Below are 25805 nucleotides of genomic sequence, written 5' to 3'. Positions count from 1 at the left end.
TGTCGGATTCCCACTTAATGCATATATTATTTTAAGAACTGTCAGTTGATTAAGATACAAACAAATCTCTTTTTCACTTTACTTTTCAAAGCAGAAGTGGAGTGACCTTTAAGTCTCACAAAATATATAATGATGCAGGATATCTTAATTCATGAGAAAGAAGATATATAGTCCCTAATGTTAGTGTGGAAAGCATGAACCTAACACTGGTAGCACACCAAAACAGTTCGTCAAAGTAGAAATCTGGGTCCCTCAAACAGAGACACAAGCAGTTGAACAGATAATACATTTCATAATACAAATGAGTTCTGCGAAGGATAGTATGCACGAGCTGTATCAGTGTGTTGTTGTGACCATAGGATAAACTTACAATTCCAACCAATATTTAGATGATAGTCTAAATGAGCAAAAAAAAGGTGTGATTTCATTGACACAACAACAAACTAGGGACATGTTCAGTATATAGGGGAAAACATACTCCTTGAATGAATTTTAAATTGCAAAATTTAATAACTTAAAATTCTACAAGCAAAAAGAGAAAAGGAAAAGATGCAACATATGACTTACTACTGAAAGACCCATGCATCTGTTTAACAGATATCTCACTTCTTCCTTAACAAGCCACAGGAGGAAATGAGGCGTAATGCCTGATTGGAGTTCTCCAAAACCGAATGTGATCTTGAAACCTGCATTTTCTTTTTCTTCAAAAAATCCAGGGAGGTCTGCAAACACGGGGCATGAGGTATCTCATTCAAAATCACAGCTTCTGGTCTGCAAAAAAAAATATTTTAACAATTTAGTGAAATCAAATTATCTTCAGGATTTCAGGAATATATGAATGCTTCTGCTTAATCTTACCCGTAGTGTTTTTGCTTTTTCTTTCTCGGAGCTGGCTTTTCCTCGTTTTTGTCATCCTCGGAATCTGATAAAAAAACTTGTCTGCAAATTAAAATGTTCAATTAGTTACATTAAACAAAAGCTCCAAATAAAGCTTAGTCCAATACACAAACAGAGGAAGGAATTGATGTGCATACTTCTCACGAGCTGCAAGCAAATTGACAATGTCGGTTGGAAGCATTCCATGCTTAACCGCCGCCGCTTCATGTGGTTCTTCATCTTTATGCTGTCCAGAGTCTGTCACCTCTTCGGCCCTTTCATTCCCTTTAGGTGGACGAGGTGTTTTCCTTTGAGCCCACAGCCTCTGTCGTTCTTTTCTTTCGCGGGTAACTCTAGAAGAACATAAAACATATGAGCATTTAACACTTGTATCCCAGTTGGAACAATCCATCAAAAAGAATATAACAAGAACATCAATAAAATAATCAGGAAGTCTTCGGCTCTTGGCACCAATAAACCTAATGATGATTGATGAATATTATTATTTAATACGAAGATAACACCGTGATAATGGCATTTCAGAATTAGTTCAAAGGAATAGGAATCCCATAAGTAAAATTAGGTGAAAAGGAAAAGCACAGATATATGTCCAAGAAATGTTGTGTCAGATATACAAGTTATATACATTCTGTTTGTAATTCTGTAAATAGAATACAGATACAAATTTGGACAACAAGGCAGGACAGAACCGCATCTGGACTTCAGTAACTACTCAAAATATTTACAGTGTGCTGGTCAAGTATCTTGCATACAATGAATTGTAGTTACATTTGGATTAATGGGAAATTGGGTATTAACAATGGGTAAGACCATGAGAATTTTGTCAATTAAAGAACTCAAAGTCACACCAGTATTACATAGCACTGTGAAATCTTCTCTTTTTCTCGTACAATGAGTATTTCTCAGATCACTTTGTGAATTCCAACCTCCAACTGGAAACACTATTGTGAGCCTCCCTCATAGTAGTTAGCCAGTGAATTGGACACCCATAAACTACTTCACACAATCAGTGCTTAAAGAAAAGGTATTGAAGCTTATGCGTTAAGGCACCCCTCAAAGCCTCACACAATTTCACATTTAGGCTATAACCTCACCCACAAATAGTCAGCAAAAACTTGGGGACCCGGGAGAAGGAACAATTTTTTGGTTTTCTTTCATTTTTTTTTTTCTGTTCCCCCACTTTAAACCTCCACACCCCTCTAATATAAAGAACAACAAAGAAAGGTCTTACTCATGATCTCCAATTACTCAACATTTAATTATCTATAGTTCATGGTTGTTTATAAAATTTTACAATAATGTATGTAATTTTATTCAAATGACATGTTGCAATCTCATATCTATATATTAATATTAAAGCTCCCACAAAGGATATTTTTCTAACTCTCTTAAAATTTCACGTTATCAACTCGGGAATTCATTTCCTATTGAAAAGAGAAATTCTAGCACTTCTAATTAAAACAGAAATTCTTCTCCTATTATGATGGGAATTCCTCTCCTATTGAAAAAGAAAAATCTAACACTTCTAATTAAAATGGGAATCATTCTCCTATTAAAAACGTGAACACTTTTAAATTAAAACGGATTTCTCCCCTAATTAAAAAAATAGGTTTTAAAACTTAATTAAAACAATTTGTTGAGAAATTGAGACATTATCCTCAGAAAACGGGAAAAATTATTTGTTTGAGCTAGTTTTAAGACATCATTAAAGCTCCCTAAAGGGTATTTTTCCAACTATACATCAAACTTATTAATTTTTCCTATTGATTTTTTTTTTCTCTTTTAATTGAATCCTATTAAAATAACAAAGAAAAAAATTATTCGAGAATCCCTATTAAAAATGGGAATCACACTTCTAAATTGAAACATAATTCCTCCCCAATTGTCGGCTTTTAAAAACTTAATTAAAATAATTTGTTGAGAAATTAAAACAGATTTTTAAAACTTAATTAAAACATTTGTTGTTGTACTGGAATCACGATTTGTTAAAAAATTTCTATATGTATATTGTATAGTTATGAACAATCCCACAATATAGAGAAGGAACAATTTAATTATCTATAGTTCCATTTTAACAAACCAAAGTAGAAAGAAAAGAAAAAGAACCATTCAAATTGAAAAAAGACAATAGCCTGTTTGGTTCAAAAAGGACCAAGCGATGTCAACAGCAACCAACACAACACATGACAACACATGCTAAGGCCATCATTAGTATTCACCTAATTTTCTCCTAGTCTCCTACGTAGAAAGCTATAACGAGTGCTCTTTCACAGTTTCGCTACCGATAGACGAGAAGTAGAGTTTTACCTCAAACTTAAAATTATTTCCTATCTCAGTTATACGTTACTTTTCCATCTAACTAGAGCATATAGAAGAACAACAAATCTCTATTATATCTATTATAAGGGTCCAAACATTCGTTCAATTAACTACTTATCTTCTTCTTTTTTATGTTTTTTTGTAGTCGGTGTGTATATTATAATCATAAAGTCAAACTTTGTAAGATGAAATATCCCGCTCAAATACAACAAAGGGAAAGACAAATATATGGGCAATACTAGAAAAAGTAACAATTGTGAGAGAAAACTAAAACAAACGGCTGTGATCATGCATGTCCGAGCAAGGAACCCTATATGAACATAAAGTCCCTAAAGATGTATTTGTCCACTCCTCCCAAAAGTTCGACCATTAAAAGACGAATTCTTTGATTGATATAATCATACAATCACCTGTGCCATAGTCATCACACATTCATCAAGATGTCTCTTGTTTCTTTCTAGCCACAAAGCTCATATGATAGCAAAAGGTGAGATGCCCAACAGTTTGCATCTCCTAGGGAATGGACCCTAAGAACCCAAGAATTAAACAGATCTATTACTGACCGGGTTACAACCCAATACACCCCAGAGCGGCCCACAAAATAACTCATATCTCTTAAGAAAAATGACAATGAATGATAGTGTGACTCACTAGCTCCCCATCAGCCTTACACGAGGAGGGAAAGTTAATGATTATCTTCTTTCTACTAATGAGATTGTTTATGGTTAACATCTTATTATGGGTCGCATACCAAATGAAAATATATACGAAACAAGGAATCTTTGCTAACCAGATAAAAGAACTAGGAAAATCTGGAATCATGGCCCCTAAGGTGTAGGTGGGAGCACAAGGAAAAATAGAAAGACTTGGCTGATAATTTCCCATTGTTTTCTAATCATAGCCCAGTGTGACGATCCCTATCCGGTCTCATAGTAGGAATCGCCTCCAACATCAGCATAAGGGTGGAAATGCTCACAATATCCCAATCTGTCAAGTGAACATGAATCCCCAAGTCGCACCCAATATTACTATTATTTAAACACATTAAAAAAAACTGATATGGCATAAAGTCTCAAGAAAAACAATAATAATGGTTTCTCTGCGACCCATATATCCTCCCAAAATCTAATTCTAATCTACTTATCTCACTTCATAAAGCGGTCCTCAATCTATCCATCACACATTTCAGTATAGTCTTTACGCATGTCTTGATTCAACATATTACAATAAAAAAAGAAAAAAGAAAAAGGGTAAAATTGTACCTGGTCTTATTTTCTTTCTGAACTTTCTGTATCTCTTCATCTAACTCAACAGCCTAAAACAATTAAAAGCGAAATATTAGTATTTTGCAAGTCCATGACTATAAAGAGGAGCGAAAAAAAAGAAGATGATGGAATAAACCTGCTGGGTTGTAAACTCTTCTGGCGCGTCTGAATCATCAGAATCTCTTTCCGCCATCTTACGTGTTTCAACTTGGTAGGGTTTTGAGGTTTGTCCTGTGAAGTGACACTGACCACAGGGTTTCGGCTCTCTTCAGTTTTCAACCTTAATGGACTTTCAGGCCCGACCACTTTTGTGGGCTTTCTTTGGCCCATATTGGAAAGCTGGTTAAATACAAAAGGAAAACAGTTGGCGCCAAACTCTCATACTCTTTTCGGGTTCATTTCTACTAAACTGAGTTCATCTCCATTGTTTCCCTTTTTCACTATCTTCTAAGAGAAATCCTTTGCATTTCAAACTCTGGACTGGGCATCTCTTAAATACTCCTTCAGGTTTGGATATGAGTATTTAGTAATTTAGGCTTAGTTTAAGAAATTTTTCTATGGATTGATTAGTGAATTAATATCTAGTTTCAAAATATCTGTTATTTACATATGGTGGTGCTTGGTCTTCAATGGCAAACACAAATTTTTTACATGTATATATTGGTTCAATGGTTTGCTTTTCTTGCTTGTTTATGACTTTCACACATATATCATGGCTTCCTCTATATAAATGCACTGATGCCATCAGAATCCGCAATTAAATGTGCTAGGCGATAGTACTATCTACTAAGGCTAACAGCAGTGATCGCTACTAGACCTGATGTCTTGGCAATGCCCTAACCCTGCTCTGTTGGCCAGCAAAAGCATGTTAGATAAGAAACACTTATTTTATTGATGAACTTGGCCTGTTCATAAATTTAAGTGTAGTAGTAGTTATCTTATTGCACTAAATTTGTTTGTAAACTCTTGAGATGTGCAGTAGACAAATGGCGGGATTGCAAAATTGAGTTAAAGTAGGTACCAGATTATAATCTAGAATATTTATGTGATTGTGCTAAAGTGTGTACAGTAATAATGTGATCAAGTGAAAAAGAGTTGAGAGATACGAACCCTGATGCTTCATGGCCAAAAATGCGAGGAAATAAATGAGCAAGTGGCTGAGAAAAAAGAATTATTAGTTAGAAATGTGATTCGGCATAGGCATACACAGGAGGGGGAGGGTGGACCAGTTAAACAGTTAAAAGTGTACCAATTAAACTGATTTACTTTCATCCTGATATCACTGCTGGCATTGTTAGTCGATCCTATAAGAAAGTATAATTCAAATAAAATTTTAAGTGGTCTGGCAGGGGTCTGGTTAATAAAATTCCAAGCACATTTGTTTTCCCCAAACCAAACTCCTAACATGCCAAACTTCGTTACCTTTTGTAGAGTGAATCACACAACTTTAATTTAAATACGTAGAGTCTTCATCGTATTGAACTTGGTTATGATCATCTCTTATCTGATGTATCGACTTAGGGAACGGTTTTGCACATGGCATTTTATCAAGCTTCCAGTTATGAATAAGGAGCTTAGAACTCATGTCCTCTGCTGGTTGTGGGACTTTTTGTAACAAAAATAGACATTGCTATGACAGATTTAATTTATCAAATGCTTTGCAATTATCATGCCTTTGCCATAAGTTCATAACACCTTGGCGAGCTATTAATTGATCTCAGAATATAGAATTAATCTTTTGTCTCTCTGTAAATTATATATATATATAAAAATCAGGCTGTAGACACAGCCTGTTGGAGATGCTGGTGAAACAAAATCCATGTACAAAGAAGTAGTTTTAGGCGGTGATGTTTGGGATCTTCTTGACGAGTTAATGATTTATATGGGAAACCTTATGCAGTACTATGAGAGATAAGTGCAGTTTGTTCGGATAATTTTTTCTAATTCTGTTATTTATTACGTACTATTTTTAATCAGCAATATCTTATTCTTTTTGGAATAAGCTTAGTTTCTATTGGTAGATTTTGATGTAGCTCTTTGGTGTCTGACAGGGTGTTCTTCTCTCTGGTCCCCTCCGGAACAAGGTAAAACACTTTTAACTAGATTTTTCTTTGATTGGACCCCTTGATTGGAGGTTACCGTTACCATAGCTTTAACTAGACCAGTATACCTGTTTTCCAAGGAATGAGGAAATCTCAGAATTTAACAGGGATCTCTTATTTGAAGAGGATAGCTGCTTTAGTGGTTTGTAGCTTCCTGTAGTATAAAGATATGGTAGTAGTATTTAAGGCCTACTAGTAGTTTATTGGTGCTTAGCAAGTGTAACTAGTTTCTCTGTAGTCCTTAGGAAGTCTTATATCTATTCTGGTTAGGTATTTTGATGTTTCATTGATTGAATTTTTCTTCTCTATATTCAATACTTCCGTAAAATTTTCAGGAAGCCTTCATAGCTTAACTTAATCGGGAAAACTAATCTTTCTTGACTTTTTCTGTCTTTTACTTTTTATGATCATTTTGTTTAAATGGCAGTTTGCACCTCTTGATACTCCTGCTGCAGTCGATGCTTTCCTTAAATATTGGAGTCCAAATGTGTTCGTGCTTTGGGAAAGAAGGTCTGGCCAAATCTCATATTGGGTGCCTAAAGAAAAGGCGTAAGTGAATATCGCAATAATAATTCGTGCCTTTATGTGGAATTTGAAATTGAGGATAACCTGAATGTGGGCAGATATTTTTCCTTTAGAATTCACTTTCTCTATTTCAGTGATGAAACAATTGATCACTTTTTAGTCAATAGAGCTTTAAAGCAGAGGATACTTTGAGTATTTATCAAGTATGCCACTTTCATGATATTAGATTACCAAAAGTTTGTAATACTTAGCATAGTCCACCCCCCCACCTCCTCCTCAGCCTCGTTCATGTCCTCCCGTATAAGCATATTACCTTTAGATCCTTTGGTAAATAAAAATCATTCCAGTTGGTTTTCGTTTGATATGTGCATTTGGATTGTTGACTCTCTCCTTTCATCTCTTTTTTTGGTGATCGGTAATTGTATTTGTTTTAATCCTGGCAAGTTATGCTCAGGTCGTGCTGGCTTTGTTAAATGCCCGGGTTTCTTCCAGATCTTGCAAACTTTGGTCACAGCCACTAGCTCTACCCTTGATTTCGTTGATCTATTGCAGTAGTTTGGATTTTTATACATTGGCAACTCTATGAAGTATTGGATTCCAGATGATGGCATATTCAGGATTAGCTTTTGTAGTTGCGGCTATGTGTCTTAGACTCTAGTGTAGATGCTGTTATCTCTTATCTGACAACCAGAAGATATTCTATATTTTTGGATACGTGGTCATTCTATTTTCCTTTGTGATAATATTTATCAGGTTCGTGAAATATTGGAGCTCTATAGAAGGATATATGAGGAGTATCTAGCAATCCCAGTTGTAAAAGGGAAGGCAAGCGAGCTTGAAAAGTTTCCTGGTGGGTTTTATACAACAACTGTTGAGGTGACTCATGATAGTTTTGTGCAACTCATCTACTTGTTTCAGTGATTACTATAAACTATGAGCTTTCTTCATCTCTGTTCTGATTATATTTTGGCAGGCATTTATTCCAAATACTGGTCATGGCATACAAGGTGCAACATCCCATTGCCTCGGTCAGAATTTTGCCAATATGTTCGAGATAACCTTCGAGAATGAGATGAGAGAGAAGGCTATGGTCTGGCAGAATTCCTGGCATTACAGCACTTTCGAACAGTAACTCTCACACAATTTCTTTTGTTATTTTTTATTTCACATAATTGCTTAGGTACTTAACAGTACTGAGTTAACCATCTCTGTGAAATTTTATAAAGGCATTGGATGAGAAGCACTTCTACTGATATTTTCCGACTGTCCTAGAATAGTTAAAAATTGAGTGTGAAAACCAATAGACTCTTCGTCAGATCAAGAGTTCATTTAATATAGAACTTATAGAAGTCTGATTCATTCTGAAAGTAATTTATATCTCCTGTTCACTTAGCTGTTTGTAGGACTGTTCATTCTTGTATATGAAGAGACGAGATGTGCATTTGACAATGATCACAACATTCTTGAATGGGCTAAGGTTTGATGCTCTATTGTACTTTGTCATTAATTGACATGCTTTCAGGTGGAACACCTGGGTGCTCTGGAAGCCATATTTCGCCATTTAATTCTAATGCAATTTTGTGTTTTCAGGCAAACAATCATGGATCCTTGCAAATTATATGTGAGTATTATCGTTTATGTTGTCCTACCAGAGGAACAACACTTGCATTCTGTCCTCTGGAGCACCTGCATCCTTTGGAATTCCACAGACCTAGTGAAACAGTGCTACATGTTGCGGGATTAACCATTGATTTGAAATCCTGCAGCAGTCTGGAGTTTGTAGAGGTAAATTCCTATATTTAAATGAGTGTACCAATGCCAAAAATAACAATTTAGTCAGTTGTAAGACAAATGGATTCACCCCTAAGTTCTGATATTTTCGCAATGAACAGAGGTGCATGTGTTGGTTGTGACTTGTGAATCTGTGGTAGAGCATTGGGTATGAAAAGTAATATTATGCTCAAAATATTTTGGAGCTAAAAGTAATATTTTTATTTCATAATACCAACAACGCGCAGAGATATGATGTTATTAAAAAGATTTTGATAAGCTCATCACATATCTACTATTGGCATATTTTCAGTGAAAAAACATATTAATTGGAGATCAGGGAAAGCACAATAGATGATAAATGTTTTTCAGTAATGATCCTATACAAGAGAAGTAAAAATTAGTGGAACCTACTCCACAAGAGTCATATGTCCAAAGCGTGTATGTAAATGCTGTTGGTTTTCATTTATTGTATTATATGTTTATGGAGTAGGTTCTGTTTACAAACTTTTTATGCAGCACTTCATACAATGCCCCCTAACAAGGTGATTTAAGGGATAATTTCTTGATTTCACCACCATGGAGATCATGTCTATATAATATCAGCTCATTTACAAATAGCTAGCCTCTTTTTGAAATTGTTCTCAACTTACGAATTTTTTAACGGTTCAGTAAAGCAGATATTGCATCCATCTTTCTGGCAATGTCAAAAAATGTGCAAAGGAACTGATTTTTGGGCTGATGATTTCCATGGAGTATCATACTTAAAAATAATTCAGCCTTCGATTCATCTTGTGGGGTGTGGGAGGGGGCATTGTATGTACATTTATGTATGTATTTCTGATTTCACTTCTCTATGATATTATCAGGCACGCAATGCAGTATTAGCAGAGGAGGAGGCAACTGCTCTATCTGTGTGGACAGTTGCATGCTTATGTGGCTTGTTGCGCCTTGAACATGTAATTATCTGCTCTATCTCGATTGACAAAACCATGCCCTATCATCTGATCCTAGGGAAATAGTTATAATTGTCAGCCTTCTTATGAAAACCAGAAAGTATGTCTGTATGATGTCATTATTGAGGGTAATTCTTGTGGTGTTCACTCCTCGGATCAGGTGATCCATATACATATTTTAATCAGCTTTGTTATAGCTTCTTATTTATAATGGTATAATTCTTCAGGTTTATCTTCAAGTGATTATGCATCTCCCAATTTAAGTGTATACAGTATACATGTAATTTTTGATACTATATGTAGAGTAATTGGATTGAAGTTGAAATCGTTTGTACCTATTCTTGCTTTTAAAACTTTCACTGAACTTTTTTGTTTAAATTCATATTGTATGCTTAGGAAGAAGGAAAAAAAAGTCGTGGAGTAGGTTAATTTGAAATTAAGTAACTGTAGAAGTTAAGGACCAATGTCTAATTTTGCTGGATTATCTGAAACATTTGTTCATTGCACACGTCTTTTTCCGCGTTTCATGTCAAATCTAGTAAGTTTTCAAATGGGTGATTTTTGCTTTTGAATTCTTCAGTTCCATAGAAAATGATAAATTATGTTAAGACCAAAAGAAAATTGGTAACAAGAAACCTTTTTAAATCTGATTCTGTAAGCGTGCCCGTTTACATCCTATGATTGTGTTTGCATGTTTCAGGTATTGACAATGTTAGCAGGGGCACTTTTGGAGAAGCAAATTGTCGTTGTCTGCTCTAACTTGGTATGGTTGAGTTATGACATTGACTTCATGTGAATCCTCCATGTACTTATGGTTTTGTAGAAAGCCTGTCCACTGTAAACAAATGTGGAATAAGGAGTTACTCTGTTACTTGAGCGTGGAGGAATTGTTTCTTGGCCAGAGGTGGAAGATTGTAATGACTTGAGTTTTATGGCTGATTGACTTGGGGCTCATTGAGTCCAGCCTTCACCAGTAACATCTATGTATCTAACCAATAGACGTCGTCTTAAAAAAGCAGTCAGTAGTGCTATGAGCTTTATCTATGTACGTGAAGTGTGTCAGTACCTATCAGCCACTACATTTTTAGAAATTCAGTGCAGCAAACCAATAATTTTATCTCCACCACATGCACATCCTCCTAGCATGTGTGCCTGCTTTTTTCCTCGCTCTGTTTTGTTCTGCCGTCACTGTCAAAATTTTATACATGAATTGAATTCTAAATTCAAACCCATCACTTCATTGAAAAGAGTGAGATTTGATCTGAGGCGTGATTCATCCAAAACCTTGTGATTTTATTGTTGGTTGTGCTGATATAGTTTTGAGTGTATCTACTGCCCTTGCATATTAGGTGCTTTTAGATAAAACTTATGGATATATTGTTTTTTTTCAGGGAATCTTGTCTGCTTCAGTTCTCTCCGTTATTTCTTTAATCCGGCCCTACCAGTGGCAGAGCCTTCTAATGCCAGTATGGTACCTTCTTCTTTATGATTCGTGTAAAAAATTTCTTGAACAATTCGTTGTAATTGTAATGTGGAGATTCAGGTGTCAGTATATCCTGATAGTCTATAGCATCTTGTATGAACTTTCAGGTTTTGCCAAATGACATGCATGATTTTTTGGATGCACCGGTCCCATATATAGTAAGATTTTCTAACTTCCTCCTTTTTCTTAAACATCTTGTATGTACATCTTGTATGTAATATGTTACCCGCAGAATCCTGCATTGTTTCTTATTTTACCTTGTGGATTTGTGGAGTTCACTTTTTGTGTTTCAATACTCTCAAGGCAACTTTACTGCCAATCTTGACAGTTTTAAGCTTTGCTGATGGGTCTTTTTCTGGCACTGACAATTATAGAATTTTCTGAAGTGCGTCTAAAGAATTTTGAAGATATTATATAAAATTCATCTAGTTTTAAACTTAGATGTAGCACCTAACACTTTCAGTAGAGACAATCTTTAGGAGAATATGATATTGAAAGAGGAGAATATATAGACATTTTGAGTATTGCTTTCATCAATCATCAATTGTTTCAACTCCCTCTTTAACATCTAAGAGTTGACTAGCTGGAAGTCAAAATTCGTAAGGGCAAGTGGATTCCTTGCTGTGCAAATAGGTCTGACTGGTTAATTTAGTACTCATCAGCACTAACCATTCTAGCAGGTGCATTGGTGCAAGCATCATGGTAGGTATTCTAAGATCTATACAGACAACGTAGTAGATACCGTGTTTTCCGGAAGCAAATTAATAAAGATCTTTTTTCAAGTGAGAATTCCTATGTGTAGACTACCTAATAGAATCACTGAATTCAGAATCTTATAATAAATTTGTTTTGTATTGCCCTCGGTTTCTAGCATTATTGTATATGAATGAGAAATGTTTAGAGCTCCTTGTAGGTTGGTGTAAAGAACAAAACTGGTGAAGTACAATCGAAGATAGGAAATGTCATTCTGGTCGACGCTAACAAGAACCAGGTATTTAGTTTCGTCACATAGTAGAACTTTCATAATAAATAAAATTTTAATTAACAAAAAAAAATTATACTTGTAAAAATCAGGTGCGGTCTCCCACTTTACCTCAATTGCCCCAGAACAAAGAGTTGTTTAAGTCGTTGAGTCCATACCATGCAAAGCTTGTTGGAGAAAGCTATTTAGGAAGAAGACGACCTGTCTTCGAGTGTACAGATGTTCAGGTTGGCTCTTAACACAATACAAAGTGCATAGACGTTATTGACTGTGAAATGCTAATAACTCTCTCAATTGCTTGCTGCTCGTTATTCGGTCCCACAATTTGTTAATTTTTATGAAGAGGAGGCCTGGGGATAGAAACACAGGTGCAACACACGTAGAAATCAGGACGAAACAATCTGAACTGCGTCCGAATTTGTTCTCACATTTAGCGACTTGAAAATTTGTTTGGTCGCTTATATACCAATTTTTTCTATGTGCAGATTGAGGCTGCGAAGGGCTTCTTAGCTGTTCTAAGGTCTTACCTGGATTCTCTTTGCTCAAATCTCCAGTCTCATACAATTGCTAATGTGCAATCTAATGATGACAAGGTTGGTACCCCCCCCAATACCAGTAGCAGAAAATGTGTCTCAGTTGAAGGGCAATATGATTCCTTCCTCGACTTTAAAATTTCTTTGTATTTTCTTGGGCCACCATCTGTTCACGTTCTTTCTATTGGAGAATTATTCAGGTCATGTGGTGTGATTTCCCATAGTCTATTCATAAAGTTAATGAGCGAGTGGTGAAAAACTTGATATTCCATAGTCTCATCCAACAGGACATTCTCCTTCGAAGCATTAATGATCTTTGGAAGAGAAACATGACCGTTATTAAGTTTTGTTCTTTGTGTGGCTGGCCCTGTGTCAGCAAGAACATTCTGAGGTGGCCTTTGTCTTAGCATTTTTTTGTAATAGTACTTTGGTAGATGTCCAGTATGGCTTGTGTCATGCTAGCTGGGGCGTTGGTACATGGGTCTCTCTCTCCAAGTGAGAAAGTGCCTCTGAAGTTGTGGTTCCTTTTGCTGCTTGGTCTTGGTGGTTGTGTGCAGCTAGTCATTAGGAGCCTAGGTGATTAAGGAGCTGTGGTCTTTCTCTCAGATATTTTTGTCTTTAGGGGAGCTGTTCCATTTTGTACTGGGTGTGTCGCATGTGGTAGATTAGTTTTAGGAGCAGAGATTTTTTTTGTCACTTCTGGCTTTGTGTTTTTTCCTCTCTTTGTTCTTGTACAAAAGAAAAAAATGATTATTTGCTTCTCCATTGACAGAATTAACAGACACTATACACTCTTACGCCTGCATTTCTTTCCACTATCAGGTGTCTTTACTCTTGAAGGAGAGTTTCATTGATTCATTTCCAAACAGAGACAGGTCTTTTATGAGGGTAAGCATCTTAAACAACTAGTTTTACAGGTCTTTTAAATGATATAAATTGTACTTAAGCGTCTGCTTAAATAGTCGGTTCTTTGAAATTTACTATCGCACTTCATACCAGTTTGTATATTTATACTGCAAAAATGTCCAAAAATCTTGATGTAACCATGCTAGAAATAGACATTACTTTGAGATCTCTTACAGAGTCCTGACCCTTCACTTAGTTCCTTACCTGTAGCGGTGTAATAATAAAAGTAAAGACTCTGGACATACAAAAAATCCGACAAGTCATTGTATAGTTGAAAACAACATAAAAGTTGGTATTGTTACTAATAATTTTTTTTATGTTGAACAGCATTTTGTAGACACACAGCTCTTTTTCTGTACATACGGATCTTGTTCTATCCTTCTATCAAAAGGATTAGCGTCACCATGTAAAGGTTACTGGATAAGTTATGGGCGAAGTACCTAGAGCGCAAGCTCTGTAATTTAGACAAGTTATTTATGAATTATTGATCCCCAGTTAGGGGACACAGAGAAGTTTGTTTCCCCAAGTTTTCCTTCATTCCTCTTGTTCACTGTGAAGGAGTTTAGTAAGTCCAAGTTCTTACGATGAATTTGGTTTTGCTAGTTGCAAAGAAAACTTTGCGGTTGTATTGTAGCCTTGTAGGTGAAAGGGAACTAAGTGTTGTACGATATACATACATTAATCTCATATATATTTTTTAATGAGATTGTGGAATTATTGTTTATATTTAACCAATCTCCCCCCATTCCATCAATCTCTTCAATGCCCATGCTGCAAAATAATAAATGAACAGGGATTAGTGATCTCTTTGTATAGATAGCGAGGAACTCAAAATGAAAATATATATACATAGTACAGAGGCTTTGATGCTAGCCAGTAATGCACTACTGACTCCTGCTTTTTGATGCTGTCTGCTTTTTGTGCTGGTGTTCAATTCACCTCATTAGGAACCAATCCAAAGTGTTCCACCCCACCCCCACACCTCTCTTTTATGCATAGATTGCCAGTTTGTATGTACTCCACTGCTCCCCTTCTCAAATTATATTAGACATTCCATTTCTTAATAGTAACAAAGAATAATAAATCTCATAATATAATTATTAACTATATATATCAGTTGTATATGATCTGTACTGAAAGTAGGTGTCAAAAATTTCTGGGCTGATAAAACGTACTACCATAGTTTAGTTACTACTGCATATATATTACATCAGATTGCCATTCTTCTTACCTACTGATGAGTCCTGACCAGTTCTTGGGCATTCAAGAGCACTTAAGCCTATTAGACAGGATCTATTTCATTTGTGGCTTTACGTTACCTAACAGTATGATGTCATGGATGTATTCAGTTCAATTTTGCATTCCTTGTGTAAAATTCATGTGATGATCTGAGAAAAAAATAACTCGTTTGCTGATTAATTTGCAGGTTGGAACTTCAGTTCATTGTGTTTTTATGTCTTTTATGCATACAGGTGGAGGAGAACTATATACATGGGGATCAAATGAGAATGGATGCCTTGGAGTCGGTTGCACGGAGGCCATCTATGAACCAGAACGAGTTGAAGGTCCATTCTTGAAATTTTCTGTGTTTAAGGTATCTTGTGGTTGGAAGCATACGGCTGCAGTTTCTGGTGGTAAGGTTTTCACTTGGGGTTGGGGAGGATCACATGGAACATTTTCTGTAGATGGACATTCCCCTGGTGGTCAGTTGGGACATGGAGATGATATCGACTATTACGAACCAATGATGGTAGAATTCGGGAAGAATGTCAAAGCGTTGGAAGTATCTTGCGGATTCAATCACACAGGCGCAATACTTGAATACGCTTAATCTTATACAAGAAGCTGCAAGAAATGGTATAGTGTTGTTTCTGACGAAGAAAGGAGTTGGTATTTTCCTCAATTCTTCTTTTATAATGTTTAACGTGTTTAAGTACTCATTTCTTATAGAGCTCGATGGTGTAACATCATTATACTTGCAAATCTAACATGGAAACTCAGTTCTGTAATGAAACAACTGTTATATGGTAAATTTTGTTTAAACCATCAAGCTGAAGTCTTGTGGATATGAACGCAGCCATTCAAAAGTCGAAGTCACTGCTCAACACGTTAAATACAGAACTTGATATTTGGCTAATAAAAGTATTTATGAAGCCGCTTCACCATACAGATAGTTCTGATATAACAGCACAAATCACATTAGTCTACAAAGATATGTATTTCTTCCCTCAGCAACTACATGTAACCCAACAACCATGAGAACCAAAGATCAAACGAAAATACAGTCTTTTCTAGTAGATATGCAATAAGTTTCTTCAAATAGATTACAAGAAATTGAAAGTTTTAACCATACAAATTGAAAACCATTCAATGGAGAACATGATTTTCTCACACTTGAGAACAGAAGTACATAATGAAATGAAATTCTATTAAAACTAGCAAAGAAAGATTTTGGATCATAAAGCGGATATCATTCAAGAGAAATCAGAATGCATCATATAGTGATCTCACCTGCATCAACTTAATACTCAGACCGATTTAGCTGCCTCAAGAGTTCCAAAGAGTGAACCTGCGGCATATGATGTGTCAGAAAACGAAGCAGAAACACACCCTCACCCTTCCCCCCCTGAAGCAAAAAGCATAGAAAACGAGCACTATTTCCATTAGTTCTATCCCTCTAACTATGATCATAAATCATGTACATGATAAACTACCGAAATTTGTATGACAAAAGGTTACAACATCAGATCCGCGTGAGACAAATTGAACTTGTTTTAAAGTTGTAACAGCATACCAAATATGAAGTAGAAGTCATCAGTAATCACGTCTTTCGCTAAATTCTTGATGTATAAAACTGTAGCAGAACTCCCGGCTGAATAGTTCTGCATAAATGCAAGGAAGAATGCGCAACTCAGTAAATATTTTTCATGCAAATGGTACTTAGATCTAGACTCCACTGCATTTTGAAATGTTCTGAATTTCTCCTTAATCTTTAAGGATTATACTAATGATGCCTTAGCATGAAATTGACATGGGTCTCTACTATGACTGATATGCAGGCATAGATATTTTTAAGGGTGCCCACCGCCATCCCAAAATTGGAGTTACACAGAACTCCGTTATTTTCTTCGATTATACACTGATTAATTTTTAGCATGTTCAAATCATATTCTTTCAGTTTTCGATACCTTAAACATTGGTAGTGATAAGATTTCTTCGGGAGGCAACTTTCCTCTCTCTATATCTTCAGTTGTTGCAAATGGTTTTAGCTCCATGCCCTCTTATTCTGGCTCCCCTGATTCATTCATGTTGTCCGCATCATATTTATCTTCATTATGATTATTGGTTTAGCAGCGAGTTTGATCTGCATCCAAAAAAAAACAAAAATTAAATTACTGATATATATTGTTTAACTAAAGAATCTTAATTAACTCTTCCGAGGATGAGAAGCTACCTGCAGAACAGGGCTATTTTTTTTTATCATCGGCATCTCTTTTGGAGCTAACGTGGCTACTTTCAATCCAACATCCTCATGAGACACATCTTTATTTACAGTCGGCCCTACAATAGTTTCTCCTCTGCAACGCTTTCGACCACGCTTTGATTTACTATGAGCATCGACGAGGCCGCTTTTGTCTTCATCCTCATCTCCCTAAATTTTTGGGCATGAAGGTGAACATTCCTCTTACTCCTAAGCTCAGACACTTTTTTCTTTTGGTAATCTTAACTCAGAGACTTAATGCCTATAAGTATACTACTCGCGACAATACAAAAGATAAAATGTTCCGAGAAATAAAATCTGTGAATTCTAATCCTACTGTACAAAAATACATAGCAAATGCACAGTTAAAATCTCAAACACATTCTTTAAGTGGTAATAATGGCCCAACTCAAAGGAACAGAACCTTTAAACCAGTAGCTGCTAATGTGTTCATCTCTAGAGGGCTTGTTTATCTTATGCATTCCGACCAAGATTTGTAAGTTCTTGCAGTTCACTAAAAATTCAAAAAACTGAAATCTACACCAAATCCGCAATACTCTAAAGTTTGTTTCTACTTTAAAGAAAATAATGTATGTAACTGAAGCCATAAATTTAGTACCTCCACTGTGAAGGAGTTGTCACTTTGGAACTCGCCCATGATACCTGACTCATGTTCTGATAGCAGGCAACAACCTGCAGAAAATATAGTAACAAGGAAAGCAGGGTTCTAATGCATCAACACTAAAGAAAAACTATAAACAACAACACAAAATAAGGTCAACAACATACTTTCTCAATTTCTCTAGTACAGAATGAAGAATTAGAAACAGGAAGTAAACAGCCAACAGTGGGTCACAACTTGCAACTAAATCATCTTGGATATATTGTAAAATTCAAGAAGAAAGTATGTACAGAGTAGGACATTGTCCATTCAACATGACCACTATGTAAAACTGTAAATTGGAGATTTAGGCTGACGCTCTACCTCATTATCCTTATGTTCTGCCTCTTCTTTGCTATCCTTGTGGCTGCTGTCCTCTGGCACACTTTCTACCACTTTGACTTCCTCTTTTGAGGACGGCTGATTGTTATCTGGTACACTTTCGTCCACTTTGACCCCACCTTTGGAATCGGCCTGGCTGTCGTCTGGTATACTTTCACCAACTTTTAAATCTTCTTTTACAGAAGCCCCTTCTCTGAACTTCTGCCGCACATCCAGGAAATCGTATTTCTGGTTCCCTGAATCAAGGTTAACCAGAAGGTTAAAAAATTCAACATGAATGACGAGGTCCGTAATCTGTGTTTTCTGACATAAGTACTGCCTGGATGGGCATAATATGTACAGATTGGAAAGAAGGAACAGAATCCATACTGTGATCCTATACTTATATAATTAGTTAGTAAGGATTCCAAGTGATGTATGCAAAAGGGTCACACAACAATAAAGTAGATTGAAAGAAAATGTTCTGTGTGTAAGACCTAGATCGAGTTATGTTAACGTTCTTCCTAACGTACTGATTGGTTTAGAAAACAAGAACCATCTATATTTTAGTATTAGTCAATGAAGAAGGTGAGAACCAAGATCAATGGAGTCAGCTTCCAAGAGATGTTCTAGCTTATTTCATATTTGTTTTAAGACACTAGCTTATTTCATACATGAGGAGGCGGAAGCAAAGAAGTGGATATGCCACTACAAAAACTAGGGAAAAAAAAACAAAACAAAAAAACGTAGCAATCTAGTAACAAACCTTATCTGGTTTGTTAGCTGCAAGAAGCACATTTGTGAGACCACACAGTACTTCAAAGTTAATAGATTCACACACCTAGCACAAGTGAGAATACATTTGTGGGATCTGGTCAGAATTCAGAAGTAAGCCAATACTTTTGATTTAAGTTTAAAGCAAGATTTGTAAACTTAATCTCAAATTTCATAAACCACTGACAGATGCAGAACTCCTATAGGCAGCAGCACTCCCTTCATAATCCTTGAGCTCATATTTAACCGCCAAGTAAGCGATAAACATCAGGATCACTTGGCTTTTCCTAAAATACAAAAGTAAATTTTTTGGAAAGTAACCTCCAGAACTGTCCAAACAACTGGATATATATAGCAAATTCTACTTTGGTTCTACTCACTGATAATTGAGAACAAGAGCGGAGCAAACCTTGGACAATTTCTCAAGTAGAGAAGCAGCTTGGCCATATTCTCCTAATTCTGAAAGGGTTACAGCAGCTGCCTGAAGACCATTATTCCTTTAAAAATTAAATCCACACTAAGGTACTTACCCTCAAAACTTGGAAAGAAGAAATTTGTACTGTGTTAGTTGTAGGTGTTAGTTGTACTGTGTTGTCTGCTAATCGCATACTGTAGGTTTGTCAAAATAACATATTAACAAACAAAATATTTCTCAAGGAAATTATAACATTAGAGTTTATTTAACCTGGAAACCTGCAGTGGAACTGTCCAACAACTACTAGCATAGCTGCTTAGTTGCTGAAGTCCTTTAGCTTAATCAATAAATTTTAAGGATATTATTATTAATTTAATAAATATAAGTATTGCATAGATTTTTTTTAACACAAATGGTACATCTCACGTTTTTCTAAAGGTCCAGTGAAGTACAGGGCACTCCTAGGTCAAATCCCTGCTAGCAATATCAAGAATGAGGGTGTAAGTGTTAGTACAGATATAACTTAAACCTCAAAGCAATTTGGAGTTCTTTGTCTTCAGGATCCCGCCTCAAACCCTCAGAGAATGCATTTGGTGCCAAGTTGAATTTCTGCACTTCCGCAGTATAGATTAGCAAATCCCCAGTTGAGATATGAGCACATATTTTCAAGGATGATGGAAAGATTAAGAAAATTCACTCACTTTTAGTGTAGCCCATGCAACTCCTTTCCTATAGTACGCCTCCGGCCAGTCAGGTCTTAGCCTTATACATGCGTTGAGAAAGCTGTGGAATGCAATTGGATTAGGATTTGATTGGAGGTAGACTCCTATGCTGCAGTGCTAGCGAGTAATGGTGGCTCTATTACAATGGACCTGTAGAAACAGGAGGAATGATAGCAGGCAAAAACCTGTAGAAAATATAGTAACAAGAAAAACAGGGTTCTAATACATCAACACTAAAGAAAGACTATAAACAAACAAAATAACTCAAATTCAAAAATTATAATATTGTACTTATTGACACTAATGAAAGATCACTAAAGAGGACTATCTGTCCAAACACCTAATTGAAATAAAGAGAACATAAACTAGAAACTTCTCTACACCAACGAAATAAGTCTTAAGAAACCAAAACAAGGAAGTAAAACTGCTCCTATCCAGTCCATCAAACTCCACCACTACCACTTTTTCCCTCGGGATTCAGGAATTGTACCAACAACCTTCTTGTATGCATCAAAGCGTGGTTGAAAATACGTTTCCCAATCACCGTTAGTAGGATAATGATAGTCAAACCAGAGCTTCGCAATTTCTGGCATCGGATAGTTTGTTTTGAGCTTGAGCTTTAACATTTTGTTCTCGACAAGCCCAATACTTATAACATTAGGGCCATTTTTAGGGATAGCTGATCTCAGTGGGAGAAATGTGACGGACTTTGCCTTTGAAAAAAAGACAACGGCAGTATGATACTTCGAAGCTGCAAGATAACCAGCTTCAGGCATCTTCATAAATTCATCCGTACCAGATTTTGAAAGGTTCTCCACACAATTTTTAAACCCATGAACACTGAACATCTTTACATACTCTTGCTTAAAGCAACTCAACTCTACCAACAGATCTGCTTGTACTTTTATCCAATTCTCTTTACGATAACCCAATGCTAAAGCCAAGGCTATAAAACCACCAGTTCCATCTCCCATTGATTCTTTAATATCCAAAGTGAATGGCCTCACAACTTCTGGAACTTTATCCATATAGTGAAAGTAGCAATGAGTATAGGAAGGTATTTCAACATCTCTGAGATACTCTACCTACAAAAAACATCTCACTAATTTTTTATTTTATTAATTCCTACTTAATCATAAAAACCTTTACACGAATTTACCTTCTCTTTTCTTTTCATTGCCTCCTTCATCAGTCCAAGAGTGACGGGTGAAGCATCGCTAGCACCTTGATCTGTAATATTTGCATCATTTGCAAATTTCTGTTTTTCTTTAATCAATTGAATTCTTTTCTCAATATTGTTGATATGAGACACTATGCCAATAAAAGCCTCATCAAGGTACTCTTTTATTGCATACAAATTCATCTTCAGACCAGCCACCTCCTCCTCTAGTCGATCCATTAGAACTTGGAAATCTAAGAGAAAAAACAAATAAAGAAACATTTAGACCTAGGACAATATCAACATTGCATATACTATCTAGCGAATTTTTAGCACTGTAAAATAGTTAACTAGTTACTCTATTTTCATAACTTATTGAAATTTTCACGGGAATAGTGAGCTAAGTATAGTCTATCTTTCACTCTTAGAATATATTAGTTATGTCAGGGACGAACATACACCACACTGAGTTGCTTGATTTCTGGTCAGGTTTTCTAGTCTCAAATCATGCTTACTGAAAACAACCTTCCATCCAAATATAAATTCAATAACGTTTAAAAGTGAGACAGTATGTAAACATAAATAAAGGCTCTCTTTAAACAAATTACAAGAGTCCTACTCACATTCTCTCAAATCAATAACTGAAAGGAACAAGATTCAACATAACATCATTCTTCAGACAGGGCAGTGAATTCCCAAGGGTTCATTGACATAAGATCAGTTCGGACTAGAGACTACAACATATAAAACTCAACTCAAAAGCATATGAACCAATTACCATGGTCAACGTCGCTTGTCAAATTGGTCACTATAACATAGACAACAAACTAAAAAAACCACTTACAGAACTAGATTACATTTTTGGGTAATGTGCTATGGTCTTACATGCATGAATATCAGAATAATTGCAGAGAATAATTTATAACAGGTGTTCATTAACTAAACATGAAGAACTAAAACATAAAACATATAGAACATATAAAATATTACCTTTTAGTGTTGACACGCGAGCTGAAAAAGAAATAAAGAACAACTGTTGACTGTTGATGGTTGATGTCTCTAATTGGGAGGGGAGGTAATAAATGATTCTACTACGGTGCCACAAATTTGCAAGCTGATCCTAAGTAATCGTTGTTGTTCATTGGATTCCGGAAGAACTACTTCGTTAGGATTGGGGAATTGCTGCGATTCTTTCTGAATAGCCTCGATTCGACCGTCGAGAGTCACTTTGAAAGTATTACCTAAACTCTTCCGACTTAATATGATAAAGCCTATAAAACGACGAGCTACTATCATTTCTTCATTATAGATTGAGATCTTCTTCGAACTTGATGCACAAATAGATAGAATAGCAGCAAATAGCATCTTTCTATCCTGCATATCCGTGGAACTCAATCTCATTTAGAAACATTATCAGCATCTATCTTTCAGCAACAGAACGGGAAGTTGTTTAGGAAAGGACTTTAGAATCGGATGCGCTCGCCCAGCGAGAAAGGCCCTGCCCCTGCCAAGTAAAAAAAGAAAGAAGAGAACGAAACGAGAACAGAACTTCGTATTTTGTAACTCTCTAGGAGTCATGTTTAACCTTGAATGCTATTAATAAATTCTACAGCAATAGTCTCTCGAACTCGAAAAGTAATAACGAAAATGGCTGACCCAATAGCAGATTCCGCAGCTGCCACCGTTGGAACCAATGAAGCAAATAATTGACCCATCATATCATCCGAAGAAACGGAAAATACCAAAAAGTTCGAATTCACAGCTAATAACATTGATTCAATTGGCATTGACATAATAGGAATATTTCGTCTATTAAGGAGGATTCCCCGAATACCTGAAATAGAGATGATCATAGAAAATGTGAAATATTTGATAGGATCCGTTTCGGGAACGTGGAATGTAAGAGAAATTCAAATGTTATAACTCAAGTACGTCAGGAACCTATGCTATAGCTTTCACTCTTTGTAGTAGGTACTAATAAAATCTTTGACTATTTGAGGGTCCCTATGGAGGCTATCTTCCCAGGCTCGTAGGCTTTCTGTCGGGCCCATAAACTAGTCTTTCTTCTTGCCCAATCGAATCTACTTCATATTTAACAACATATTAAAATGAAATTTATGCTTTGCTGCTCTAGCCGCCCTTGTCATTAGCACTGGTACTTCTACAATCCTACTTGAAACCTATCATACCAAGTCACTGCATAGCTACGCCCGCAATGAGCAATGGGCAAGTTTCATAGACGCGAGCGAGAAAAGTAACGCAGAATATATATAGAAAAGAGGAAATGAGAGTCGTAGGAGTGCGGAAGAGTGCAATTGGCTGATGTTGGGCGAGCGAACCCGCTTATGGTCTATCCTTATATAGTAGCGGATAGAAAGGGATAGACAACTACTAGAACGCAATGCCTATTCATCATAATATCGAACCAGGTTCATTCTGAGAATTGATCAGTACCCTCCACTCTCCAGTGATTGTTCTCTGTGGGGACGGGAGGCTTGGACAACTGGATCAATAGCTGAAACTGCTACTGCTTCGAATGGAGAAACTTGCTGGTAGAGACACTTAGGCACTATAGGCAAAGGCACCTGGACCATATACAGCGAAGGCATCATAGGAAGAAGTAAAGCAAGCAGCCACCTGTACGACGTTCATATAGCTAGCGAATTTGCAGATGTGCGTCTTTCGTTTCGCGGGTAGGTCCGACATTCCCCAATGTCCCTATTAGTGTTCTAGCAACCTTCCAACCCGAGTGAAAGCAATTGATTGGATTGATTCAGCTGACCCACCACCAGCCTGGTCTAAGCTACAGTTGAACCGATTTATTTTCTTTCTGTATTTTACCCATAACCTGAAGCATCCGAGCCGGCAGGAGAAGCACAGGCAGGGAAGCTAATTGCGACAGTCAAGGCAGGCTAGTCAGGCAGACAAGAAAGACAGGTCAAGGTTGCTCAAAGATGCCAGTAGTCACAGCTGAAAGAAAAAAAGAGGAAGACAGACATAAAGCCGTTCCACTCGTGCTTATGTAAAGTGAATCACCCCTCTCTCGGGTTTCTTTCGCGAGGAAGCACTTCGCTCACCACTTGAACAGACCGAACACCACAAGTTTCATTCAAGCATTTCCTCCATAAAGCAGTTCTTCCTATCTATTTGCCTGACTACTCACTCCTAGATCGAATGGCTTCCCAAAGCACATGGGACGCCTGTCTAGTTCTCATTGGAAAGGAATCAGCTGAATATTCCTTCTGTCTCCCACCTGACACAGTTTGACACGCGGTCATACCTGATTGGCTCCAAATCTATAGTTGTAGAAAGAATATCAAGAGAACTAGCACGCGGGAAAAGCAAGCGTATGATCAGATCAATCAAGAGATAGTGGTTCGCCAAACAACTTTTTTCCTAAGCAAGGACTACGCTGGCGAGTGACGATTGGCCGAGGTTTGGAACCCTCGTGGTGGAGTACTCTCTGACAGAATTGACGCTTCGCTTGGGCGCTCTATTATTGCATACTATTCCTCAGGGGGTGATCGGGGTTAAGCCGCGTGGCGATACCCGCGAAAAACAAAAGGACTATTAGCTTTTTGGGGTGGGCTTTTCGTACTAAAATCCGTACGGGGATAATTATTCAGCGCACTTAAATCTAGTAGATGGGGTTAAATATTCATGAAAGGCCAGGTTTGAACCATGTTACGGAACCAACTGCTGGGGTAAGGGCCTCCAACGTCTATAAATAGAAGCTTCTTTCAGTCTCTTTGGCAAAGAGAAAGGGAGACGGGGCCGAAATTAGAAGTCGGCAAGAAAGAGCTTTTCGTAGCCATGGATCTCGCTATCAGACTTGAGAAAATTTAGCAATAAATACCTAAAGCCGAAAACGAAAAGCTCCAACGGGAGCAAATGCTAGCTCTGGGAGCATATGCCTGCAGGTATCGATCCAATTCTCATACCAGATCTTATGCTTTTTCTTCAGAACGAAATACGCTCTCTCGAAAACAGGAAGAGGGGCTGCTCAAGAACAGCAAGAGCTCATTGTGCGGGCTGCCGCCCTTGGTGACCGCTGGGGAGACTATAAGAAAAAAAAAGTAGTTACAGTCTCTTCCGTCTACTGGTTTTTACAATTTCAGGCCTACCTTTTTACTTAAAATTCCAGTTTTCAAATCAAACAAAGTAGTTAAAAATGGGTTGGATAACCCTTATTTGTTGTTGTGCTTTCTACTTGAAACAACCTGCGGTTGAGGCTGACTCCAACTAAGTTGTAATTGGCTCAGAGAGCTCTAGCTCTCCTTATTAGTATTAGAAAATATCTTATGGTTAATGGTCCTATAATTGTTTCTTCCAACGCTCAACTTACTCACAAAATTTTTTTTTAACAAAATCGAAAACGGCTGGAGAATAAAAAAAAAAACTGCCTTAAAAGAGCGGGAGAGCGCCGGATGTATCACTCATCTCGCTCCTACGGTAAGGAGTCTTTTGTGTTTTTTCATCTTTACGGGAATGAATCGCATATGTTGGTTGAGAATTGCTCGGGAATTCATTGAGA

General features: G+C 36.8%; 3 protein-coding genes and 1 long non-coding RNA gene across 13 annotated transcripts; 2 read left to right on the top strand and 2 right to left on the bottom strand.

Moving 5' to 3' along the window:
• Nucleotides 1-402: 402 nt before the first annotated feature.
• On the bottom strand, nt 403-4775 carry LOC147501480 (UDP-N-acetylmuramoyl-L-alanyl-D-glutamate-2, 6-diaminopimelate ligase). The gene is made up of 5 exons (XM_086606540.1): nt 4618-4775; nt 4479-4531; nt 1035-1229; nt 859-939; nt 403-771 (listed from the first exon to the last, which is right to left on the bottom strand). Exons 1-5 carry the CDS (start codon nt 4672-4674, stop codon nt 603-605), a joined length of 555 nt encoding a protein of 184 aa, XP_086462666.1. The 5' UTR covers nt 4675-4775; the 3' UTR covers nt 403-602.
• Nucleotides 4776-6624: 1849 nt separating this feature from the next.
• Nucleotides 6625-8216, top strand: LOC147501479 (uncharacterized). The gene is made up of 4 exons (XR_015221391.1): nt 6625-6725; nt 7011-7132; nt 7862-7984; nt 8082-8216. It is a non-coding gene; the product is annotated as an uncharacterized LOC147501479 (long non-coding RNA).
• An 89-nt stretch (nt 8217-8305) lies between these two features.
• On the top strand, nt 8306-15784 carry LOC147501478 (uncharacterized). Of its 2 annotated transcripts, none has more exons than XM_086606539.1 (11): nt 8306-8585; nt 8699-8893; nt 9748-9837; nt 10535-10597; nt 11226-11300; nt 11425-11475; nt 12231-12308; nt 12392-12526; nt 12785-12892; nt 13655-13720; nt 15211-15784. In XM_086606539.1, exons 4-11 carry the CDS (start codon nt 10544-10546, stop codon nt 15313-15315), a joined length of 672 nt encoding a protein of 223 aa, XP_086462665.1. In that variant the 5' UTR covers nt 8306-8585; nt 8699-8893; nt 9748-9837; nt 10535-10543; the 3' UTR covers nt 15316-15784. The 2 variants fall into 2 exon arrangements, with proteins under 2 accessions (XP_086462665.1, XP_086462664.1); XM_086606538.1 differs by lacking the exon at nt 15211-15784 and adding an exon at nt 14066-14462 and having other exon boundaries at nt 8307-8585.
• Nucleotides 14322-25283, bottom strand: LOC147501477 (uncharacterized). Of its 9 annotated transcripts, XM_086606536.1 has the most exons (14): nt 22262-25283; nt 21272-21525; nt 20092-21197; nt 19920-19999; nt 19385-19456; nt 19163-19262; nt 18968-19042; nt 18205-18458; nt 17839-17912; nt 17193-17390; nt 16927-17102; nt 16533-16620; nt 16250-16307; nt 14322-14509 (listed from the first exon to the last, which is right to left on the bottom strand). In XM_086606536.1, exons 5-8 carry the CDS (start codon nt 19420-19422, stop codon nt 18399-18401), a joined length of 273 nt encoding a protein of 90 aa, XP_086462662.1. In that variant the 5' UTR covers nt 19423-19456; nt 19920-19999; nt 20092-21197; nt 21272-21525; nt 22262-25283; the 3' UTR covers nt 14322-14509; nt 16250-16307; nt 16533-16620; nt 16927-17102; nt 17193-17390; nt 17839-17912; nt 18205-18398. The 9 variants fall into 9 exon arrangements, with proteins under 9 accessions (XP_086462662.1, XP_086462660.1, XP_086462659.1 ...); XM_086606534.1 differs by having other exon boundaries at nt 17193-17912; XM_086606533.1 differs by having other exon boundaries at nt 17193-17912; nt 19385-19999.
• Between the last annotated feature and the right edge of the window lie 522 nt (nt 25284-25805).

The sequence above is a fragment of the Coptis chinensis genome, chromosome 4 (genome assembly GCF_015680905.1).
Source record: "Coptis chinensis isolate HL-2020 chromosome 4, ASM1568090v1, whole genome shotgun sequence".
Classification (NCBI taxonomy): Eukaryota; Viridiplantae; Streptophyta; class Magnoliopsida; order Ranunculales; family Ranunculaceae; genus Coptis; species Coptis chinensis.
Note: the sequence above shows the minus strand (reverse complement) of the source record. Positions and strands in the feature narration are given on the sequence as shown.